The sequence below is a fragment of the Phycodurus eques genome, chromosome 17, assembly GCF_024500275.1.
Source record: "Phycodurus eques isolate BA_2022a chromosome 17, UOR_Pequ_1.1, whole genome shotgun sequence".
In the NCBI taxonomy this organism is placed as follows: Eukaryota; Metazoa; Chordata; class Actinopteri; order Syngnathiformes; family Syngnathidae; genus Phycodurus; species Phycodurus eques.
In genome coordinates, this window is record NC_084541.1 from 10,745,703 (window position 1) to 10,756,184 (window position 10,482).

A 10,482-nucleotide genomic window follows, 5' to 3' on the forward strand; every position below is an offset into this window, starting at 1 on the left:
GCGCTGTAATGAAAGTTTGTAAATTACAAAGAGAAAGCATCACTTCATTAGTCCAAATGACTTAAAATTTCTTGTACAAGTCCAGCATTATGTAAATTGCGTTTCCTCACAATTGCCAGAAATGTGAGTAATTTTGCAAACGTACATCCATCCATTTTCTGAGCCGTTTTTCCTCACTGGAGCCTATCCCAGGAATCATTGGGCAGGAGGCCGGGTACACCCTGAACTGGTTGCCAGCCAATTGGAGGGCACATACAAACAAACAACCATTCGCACTCACAGTCACACCTACGGGCAATTTAGAGTTGTCAATTAACCTACCATGCATGTTTTTGGGATGTGGGAGGAAACCGGAGTACCCGGAGAAAACCCACGCAGGCACGGGGAGAACATGCAAACTCCACACAGGCGGGGCCGGGGATTGAACCAGACGCTCTAACCAGTCGTCCACCGCGCCACCAAATGTAAACGATGAAAATGGCCAGTACTGTTTAGCAACAGGTTTAAAATTGTCGGTGCAATTTTTCTAGTTTAACAAATTGTTTGCTCCACTTTAAGCAGTCCATTTCCCCCCCCCCACCCATTTCTCCAGAATAATGAAACAAAGAAACAATCACTGAATAAAACCACTAAATTGAAAAAAAAATGGAAATGTTTATTGACTTAAGATTCAATGTAATTAAAAAAAAAAAGTGACAAAATTACAATACTGCCATGATGACATCATCAACCCATACATTTATCTTTCATGTCCTGGACCTAACTTACCCGACGCTCTTTGCCATATAATGACTGTCAGTTGTGTGTCAAATGAACATAGCAACTCAGTTCAAGTCTTGTCTGATTGTCTAAATGTGTGAATTTATTTTTCCTACTTTGCTTCGTGGTGATGAAAACCATGAAGCCATTAGATCCAGACCAGATGTATCATTCACTTTCAATCAAATCCTCACTAATCTCTCCGAGTTCCTTCGTCAATAAACAAAGTCAATAAGAAAATTGACCACATTTAAGATAGTCTTTACAATAAAAAATATTTTTGACATACTGACCACGCTTGAGACCAGTCAAGCCTTTACGTAAAACAATATTTTGTACTGTACATAGGTCAGATACCATTTTATTTATTTTTTTAAATCGCTGTTATCTGAACACCAAACTTGCACATTGACAGTAATGTAAATAATTGCACTGACCACTTGGTCGGATGTTAATTTATTTTTTTTAGAACCCTATTTTTTCAGTTGTGATGTACCAAACAATTTCCATTTACATCACATCCTCATTTAGCGGCCAATATATATATATATATATATATATATATATATATATATATATATATATATATATACTCAACTGCAGAAAGTACCAACCATTGGCAGGTGGCCTTTATTTTACAGAAGCATTTTTAATATTTTTATTTAAAAACAATATTTATTATAATAAATATATAGAGTTATTGTGTAACACACTCTTTTATTCATAGATAGATCTTGCTTTATTATTTGTGAAGGACACTACTGTGCTGGTCCTACGTGGAATAAATCCACTCTACAAGCAGTACTACTGAAGGTCAACTTTAGAGAGGTTGTGGGTTCTGGTTAAAAAAAAAAAAAAACGATAATAGTAATGAGAGCTATAAAGAGATGCATTGTTGTATTTATTCAAGTTAACAATGCACCTGGCGAATTAACAGGGTCAGGGTGTCAGGGTATCAGAGCAGAGTCCACTATTTGAGGAAATTCGGTACGTGACGTAAAATGATGTTAACCGTTTTTACCTCTTTGAGCATGTGCAAATCTTGGCCTGACCTCATGTAAAAAGAAAACATACGTTACACATCAAGGCAAAGTTAAATATCAATAAAAGGAAACGTTGCAAAAGCAAAAAATTAACATGCGTGACCATCAAGAAGAAAGCACCTCCACTTGGCAAAGTGAACCCTCGTAGTGATTACTTTTAACACTAAAGCCTGTTGACCCTCAATAAACAAAACTATTTGTTTATTACCAAAGAAACCCCAGCAATTAGTTAAGTGTATTTTTTGTGCTACTGTGGGGAGCATCTACTCTTGAATCCTGCATATTAAGCATTTTGCATATAAAGTGACACTACCATTAGAGAAGGCGTGGTTCACGGGCATCTCGGACACTGTCTCTGACGTACGACGCTTCGAGGTGACAAACGGCGCACAATGAGCTCATTTACGCAGCAGCGTAAGAATACGTCATCATACGTCAAAAAGGTTTGCTCATTTAAGGTCGCACTTACTGTTTTTCATTTGTTTGTTTTATATTTATGGCCTCGAAGTACGTGCTGTAATATTAGAGCGGCTCCAAATACAGGAGACAAAATTCCTTGTATGTTTTTGACATACTTGGCAAATAAATATGATTGTGATTCTGAAAATTATTGACTGTAATTGTGGCTTTATCATTGCATGAGACTCAGTGGTGGGACGTCTGCAATGTTTTGTTCTCTGATTGGTTGGTTAGAGCAAGCTACGTTCGGCTTCAAAAATGTCAGTAGGGATACAAACGCATCCCTGGTGAGTATGATACTGTATATTTCATTTTTTTAAAATGTTTTTGTCACGTTATTAGGTTACATTGATTCTGTTTTTCTTGAGACAAATTTGGACAGATTTGGCTTACATCACCAACCTGAGAAGTACGGCTTGAGGGAACGTCCCTGCAAATTGTAATGGTACGCTAGCTCTCCTCTTTAATGCTAATGCAAGGGAAAACCAGTATTTGACAAAAGGAACAAAAGGTTTTAATGTCATAGTTAAATTAAGAGAAGGAAAGCCCCACCCCCAAAATGTGTTACTATTGTTTAAGTAGAAAAAGAAAAAAAATGTACCTATAAATAAAAAATGAATTCTAGCAACAAACAAATTTTTTTTTTTTTTTTTTTTTATGTTTTTATCTTTTTGTATATGAGTGCCTCAAGGTTTCTTGCTCAAGTAATTCGAAGGGATCCAGCCCTCCACATCTGCTCCTATGTTCTTGCAGAACCACCAGCCACTGCTGTTCTTCTCCAGCACCTCAAAGAGCGTCCCCACCTTGAAGCTGGACGTCGGGTCGTCGCCATCAAAGTCCGCCACGGCCAAGTACAGCTCATCCTTGCTGGACTCCTTGAGCAAAGGTGGGAGCTTGTCTCTGGGCGGGCCGGGCTTGTCGCTCTTCACCTGGAGTTTGGGGGGAATTGTGATTTTATTACCCTTGGGTTCTTCTTTTTCCTTGCTTGGGATAGTGGGAGAAAAGCCCTTTGGTTTAGGAGGCGGGGGTCTGTTGAGTTGAGCTGGTCCGCTCTTAGGGGGATCTTGAGAGTCTTTTAAAGCGGTTGGTGGTTTGCTCTCTATTGGGCTGGATGGGGTGTTCTTCTTTGGAGGAGGAGGTCTTCTCGGAGCCAAGGCCGGGGGTCTGAGAGGGGCCTCCTTGTGGGGAGGCACTGCTGGTTTTGCAGGGGGTGGCGAGCTCTCTTGACTATGACCGTTCACGTGTTTAGGGGGAAGTTTTGGTTCATCGCAGTTCTTGCCATTATTCAGAGATGAAATATGAAAGGGTGGTGCACTAGCATGGACTGCCAGGGTATCGTTCTGATGGTTGACCTCCCCTGAAGAAGAGCTGGGATCCGTGGGTTTCGAAGGTCTCAGCTTACTTCTCAGGTTGGTGATGTCGACTTTGTTCTCTGCTGGCGGATCCGGCTTCGTGGCTGGAATGGGTTTAGGTCGGATCACCGGCCTTGGCTTCAGAAATACGGGTGGAGAAGCTGCCTCTGGTTTCTCTTCTGTAACTTCAGGCTTGGGTTTCGGTGGCTGCTTGGGTACCGGCTTCAGGTTAAACTTCTTGACCTCTTTGGCAGAGACCTTGTGACCACATTCCAGACCCATCTCATTCCGAAGGTGAAGCGCTTTACTCTTGTCATCTTTCTTTGGTTCTGGTGCTTTGTCTGGTTTGAAAGGTGCTGCCTTTGGCGGACCCAGGGGCACGATGACCCCAGGAGCTGGTGGTTTAGGGGGCATAGGCTTGGAATGATCTGGTCTGGCCAGTTTCTCTGCCGCATCAATGTCAAAGCTCTTATTGATGGACTCCCTTCGCGGTGGTAGAGCTGGTTTATCATCAGGCGGCGCCACAGGAGCTGGAGGCAGTGGTCCAGAGAAGGCAGGAAACTTGGTCGCGCCAGACTTCCAGTCTCTCAGCTTAGCTCGTGTGCAGGATTCGGGGGCTCCGGTGGGCTCATCCGGTAAAGGCTTAGACCAGCTATCATCTGTGCCCGGGACATTTGAAGAACCGCTGTCCTCCAGTCGCAGCCTCTCCAGCTCATTGGGCAGAGGTGCCAGGAAGTTGGGCCGTACGGCATTACTTGTCTTCTTGTACTTCTCAATAAATGTAGCCGGGGCCCAACCTTCTTGCTCGTCTATTTGAATGTACCACCAGCCGCTGCCATTCTTCTCAATCACCTGGTAAGATGGAAAAGAAGCCATTTTCACTCTTTAATTCACCTTTGTTACACTACTTCCAAATCATGTAGGGGTGTGCCTAATTCACCTCCACTTTGACTCCAGCCTGGAAGCTAATCCCATCAGGGATGGTGGTCTGGAAATCCGCTATTGTGTAGAACTCTTCCTCGACCTGTGGAGGACCGGGCGGCTTGGGAAGGTTTGTACCACGTGGCTGTGAAAAGGTTGAGGGCCAAGATGATCACAACAGAACAAGGTGATACACAGTATTTCCTCAAATGGTGGCTGGCATTTATTTACTGAACGGCAGAGAGCAATAGGTGTTTTTTTTAAAGTTAGGCATTTATTTGAGAGTCAACCTTCATTGGGTGGTATTTGCTGGATCCACTGCCGTCTGTTCAGTGGTTGAAAGAGAATAGGCACTGTTTGTATTACAATGGGAATGAGACCCTATAGTAGCATTTTCCTTTTATCTGTCATTTTATTCTTGGTACATGGCAATTTTAAATGTTCTGTTTAAGAACCATCAAATTTGATGAGCGCACCTGAGAAGTGGAAGCCCTCTGGCAAGGTTATGTCCGTTCATGTTTCCATTTGCTTCACAGCTATAAGACCATGATGAGGTGTATTTTTTGCATGTTTTCTGAATTAAGTGATTACTTGTAATGTGATGCATTTTTCTTATTAAAAGAATTCACTGGTAAACAAGGGATACCAAACTGTGGGGGATGTGGGGACATTTTCGGGTTGCTAATCACAAAAAAAAAGAAAAGAAAAACAAATGTGGATGTGGTCAAAATTGATGACAGTTGATTGATAAGTGTTGTCTTTGAAACACACTCCTACCTGCTGCTATGATGTCACACTATGTACCTCATGCAGCTATTGGGAAATGCTAACCAAATCAGGATTTATTAGACCAAACTGAACTGTACTGCTTGGGAACATCAAGGCAAATACAACAACTTGGTGTTTATTTTTTTCTGAGGGGGAAAAATGGAGCCATCCAATGGAGGTTAGTTTTTCTTATTAAAATAATTCACTGGTAAACAAGGTTTGATTGAGGCCTGGCAAGGCCACCATTTGAGGATGTTTGGTAATTTAGGTGTCTTACTATGGAAAGATCTCTGCGTGGAGGAGGTCTTTGTCTTAGTCCAAATTCTGTAGTTACAAAGAATCAGTCAAGTTGTTACAGCAGTGCAGGTTTGAAATATGAACCATCCTAAATATGGAATCTAAATGCTCGATCATCCATATTGACTTACTCTTGTTATCAGAAAAGAACGAGAGTCTGTTTTCTTTCTGGCTGCCGTCTCGGTTCTCTCGGGTCAACTGGCTCTGTTTGGAGAATCCATCCAGGTCGTTGGTGCTGGCGTGTGCGGCACCGCCCGCCGCCTGCTTCTGGCTCTGAATGTCAGCCTTCTTCAGGTAAGAAGCTGGGGCCCAGCCCTCGCGTCCCTGGTACCTGATTGGACGTCATATTATTCGTCTATGACACTGTGAAACTGACTGAGGTATGGTACGATAAGACCATGCAGGATCAATTGAAAAACACCGGGGGAGCTATCACTGTTTTCATGTTTAAAAATCAAACAAAACAAAAAAAACACTTAGGTTGGCTTCATACCAGGAAAGACTCCAATACTTTCTTTTCCAATCTATGTGCTGTTTCTTTATATCCAATCTCCTTTCTGATGGCAGTGTACTAAACGGCACTTTATAAAACGTCACAACTTAGATACATTTTGATTACTTGGCCCCTCGCATGTGGGGTGGAAAAAAATTGACTCGCTGAAGAATGATTCCATTTCAGAAGTTAATGAATGAACACCGCACGGAACATAAACGTTTTGTTGAAATTTAACTGTTCGTGACCATAAAAGAAAAACACACTTCCCTTTGACTGGGAAATACATTTTAATCAAACATTATTAAAAAAAAAAAAAAAAAAAAAGTGTAATGTGTAGTGCAGGTCTTCATTCTTCAGATGAACGTTTCCCAAAGTTTATTAAGCCGAGGCACATAGTTTACATTGGAATAATCTCACTGCACACCACCACAAAAAAAAAAAAAAAAAATGAAAAAAAGTATATACCGTGGGTACCCTGTAGGTCTACACGATGAGCATTCACTTTCTTTACTGCCTTTCAGTATTCATCATTGGCATAGATGAACAAAGACACCATCCATCCATTCATCCATTCATCCATTCATCCATTTTCTGAGCCGCTTCTCCTCACTAGGGTCGCGGGCGTGCTGGAGCCTATCCCAGCTGTCATCGGGCAGGAGGCGGGGTACACCCTGAGCTGGTTGCCAGCCAATCGCAGGGCACATAGAAACAAACAACCATTCGCACTCACAATCATGCCTACGGGCAATTTAGAGTCTCCAATTAATGCATGTTTTTTGGGATGTGGGAGGAAACCGGAGTGCCCGGAGAAAACCCACGCAGGCACGGGGAGAACATGCAAACTCCACACAGGCGGGGCCGGGGATTGAACCCGGGTCCTCAGAACTGTGAGGCTGACGCTCTAACCAGTCGGCCACCGTGCCGCCTGAACAAAGACACATTATTTGTAAATTAGTAAATTAATAAAAAATGTCATTTAAGTGAAATTGGATAATTTACCCCAGCAAACCTGATAATTTCTCACGGCACACTAATGTGTTGCGGAACAGTGGTTGGGAATCACTGCTTTAGACAGTTAATAAGGTGTTTAAAAGCAATATATAATGTTGAAATACCAGTTAGTGATATGAAATACCTGATCTTCCACCAGCCCTCCAAGTTCTTCTGAATGACCTCCACAATCATTCCTCTCTCCAAGTCGATCTCGTCTTGGTCCCGGGCTGAGTAAGGATAAACTACGGAATATTTCTCTTCTGGAATAGGAATAAAAAGACCATATTGGAATGCTGATAGAAAGCAAACGAGGAGAAGCTTCTAGGTCCAAAGCACACATTGACGAAATATTGCATTGTCTAACTTTTCAACATATATTACGATATTTCTTTATCTTGGAACTGACCAAGAAAGCAACTTTTCTAATATATATCAATAAATATAAAAATTTAATGTATCTGATGGAGGGAGGCTGAAGGGTGTCGAATAATATAGAGAAAGGAAAAAAAACATGCAACAAACACAAAACATGCATACACTCACTGGACATTTGATTAGGTACACTTAATCCACAGACTCATCACAATAAATGACTGGGGGGGAAAATAGCGTTTCCAACCTGGCTGGTTACAAGCCCGAGATATCTGCTAAACGCATTGGTCAAATTGAATAATTGACCATCCATCGACCAATTAGAGGGCTAGACATTGACTTAGTTCGATCCACCTGTGAAAACTAAAGTTGCCAATATGATGTTTGACTGCTGTTTCGAGAAAAAAAAGCATGTTGAAAAAAAACGTTGAGGATTTATTCACACTTATTTATTTATATGACATTTATTGAGGTAGTGGTTAGCTATACGGCTATTCCTTCAGAAGACGCCACAAGTTACTCATTTTACGGCATCGCAAAACAGACCACGCCCACGATGCAGCGAGGGATCCTTTTTTAAACTAAACCCCAATTCCAATGAAGTTGGGACATTGTGTTAAACATATATAAAACAGAATACAATGATTTGCAAATCATGTTCAACCTATATTTAATTGAATGCACTACAAAGACAATATGTTTAAAGTTAAAACTGATAAACTTTATTGTTTTTAGCAAATAATCATTAACTTAGAATTTTATGGCTGCAACACGTTCCAAAAAAGCTTGGACATGGTCATGTTTACCACTGTGTTACATCACCTTTTCTTTTAACAACATTCAATAAACGTGTGGGAACTGAGGACAATTGTTGAAGCTTTGTAGGTGGAATTCTTTCCCATTCTTGCTTGATGTACAGCTTCAGCTGTTCAACAGTCCGGGTTCTCCGTTGTCGTATTTTACGCTTCATAATGCGCCACACATTTTCAATGGGAGACAGGTCTGGACTGCAGGCAGGCCAGTCTAGTACCCGCACTCTTTTACTATGAAGCCACACTGTTGTAACATGTGCAGAATGTGATTTGGCATTGTCTTGCTGAAATAAGCAGGGGCGTCCATGAAAAAGACGTTGCTTGGATGGCAGCATATGTTTCTCCAAAACCTGTATGTACCTTTCAGCATTAATGATGCCTTCACAGATGTGTAAGTTACCAATGCCATTGGCACTAACACAGCCCCATACCATCACAGATGCTGGCTTTTGAACTTTGCGTCCATAACAGTCCGGATGGTTCTTTTCCTCTTTGGCCCGGAGGACACGACGTCCACAATTTCCCAAAAAAATTTGAAATGTGGACTCGTCAGACCACAGAACACTTTTGCACTTTCGATCAGTCCATCTTAGATTAGCTCGGGCCCAAAGAAGCCGGCGGCGTTTCTGGGTGTTGTTGATAAATGTCTTTTGCTTTGCATAGTAGAGTTTCAAGTTGCACTTATGGATGTAGCCCCGAACAGTATTTACTGACATTGTTTTTCTGAAGTGTTCCTGAGCCCATGTGGTGATATCCTGCACACATTGATGTCGGTTTTTGATGCAGTGCCCCCTGAGGGATCGAAGGTCATGGGCATTCAATGTTGGTTTTCGGCCTTGCCACTTACATGCAGTGAGTTCTCCAGATTCTCTGAACCTTTTGATTATATTATGGACCGTAGATGATGAAATCCCTAAATTCCTTGCAATTGTACGTTGAGGAACATTGTCCTTAAACTGTTCGACTATTTTCTCACGCACTTGTTCACAAAGAGGTGTACCGCCCCATCTTGGCTTGTGAATGACTGAGCAATTCAGGGAAGCTCCTTTTATAACCAATAATGGGACCCACCAGTTCCAAATTAGCCTGTTCACCTGTGGGATGTTCCAAACAGGTGTTTGATGAGCATTCCTCAACTTTCTCAGTCTTTTTTGCCACCTGTCCCAGCTTTTTTGGAACATATTGCAGCCATAAAATTCCAAGTTAATGATTATTTGCTAAAAACAATCAAGTTGATCAGTTTGAACACTAAATATCTTGTCTTTGTAGTGTATTCAATTAAATATAGATTGAACATGATGTGCAAATCATTGTATTTTGTTTTTATTTATGTTTAACACAATGTCCCAACTTCATTGGAATTTGGGTTGTAAAAAAAAAGCGTTTGGGCAACAGCTTTTTCTGGAGCGAAAAGCGATTGCAAAAACGCGCTAGGCAAAATGCGTCAGCGTACTCTCGTTTTGGTGTTGTGAAAAAATCTTCTACCCAAAAGAAACTGCGAGCAGGAATTAACCAGGGGGTTATAGATAGTTTGCAAAATATCAAATTGGATTTATAATTTGCTGGACAATGTCTATTTAGGAATAGTACAAAGAGTAACAATTTGTTTGTGATTCGCTCGTCATTCGTCACTGTCAATGCAAATAGCGATTATGGAATTAGATGGTGAGTCTGAGCTCTTGTATTTCAAGTACATATTTGCATGAGAAACACTTTTACACCGTACTGTAAATATTAAACAATCAGATTGGTGGTGGGGGGGGGAGTATGGTAGTAACTGAGCTTGCCTACTGATGCTTGAATTCTTATGCCAAGCTCCATTCATAACCTCAAAGTATTGTCTTTTTAAAGTCTGATTTTTATTTTTATTTTATTTTTTTTAATACAACTCTTGTTTTGGATCTGATTAGGTCTACCTAATACCTTAGGTACTTAATATTGTGAGCGGTGAGTGTACATAAGTGATGTAATTGTACTACTATGTCACTTGATTTAATTGACATTTATCATGGCTGGTTAAATGAAATGATTAAATTTGTACATTGCATGCAAGGATTTAATTCACATGCACAGGCCTTTACAGGACATGCCAAGCATATAGGTTACGTGCGTGAACACACAAAAAGACACACATTTGAGGGTAAAAGGGGGAATAGAAGAAAAAGGTGTGCGCTCCACCTTGCCCAAAGCCCGTGCTGAAAAGATCCCCT

The 10,482-nt window shown here is 41.1% G+C and overlaps 1 protein-coding gene across 2 annotated transcripts in view; it reads right to left on the bottom strand.

Moving 5' to 3' along the window:
* Window positions 1-634: 634 nt before the first annotated feature.
* sh3pxd2b (SH3 and PX domains 2B) overlaps window positions 635-10,482 on the bottom strand; it is a 33,319-nt gene continuing 23,471 nt past the window's right edge. For both annotated transcript variants that reach the window (XM_061702797.1, XM_061702796.1), the window contains 5 exons: window positions 7,231-7,348; window positions 5,731-5,930; window positions 5,580-5,626; window positions 4,554-4,679; window positions 635-4,465 (listed from right to left, as the gene is read on the bottom strand). In XM_061702797.1, coding sequence (XP_061558781.1) covers window positions 2,948-4,465; window positions 4,554-4,679; window positions 5,580-5,626; window positions 5,731-5,930; window positions 7,231-7,348 — 2,009 coding nt within the window. In that variant the 3' untranslated portion in view covers window positions 635-2,947. The remainder of the gene's footprint in view (window positions 4,466-4,553; window positions 4,680-5,579; window positions 5,627-5,730; window positions 5,931-7,230; window positions 7,349-10,482) is intronic.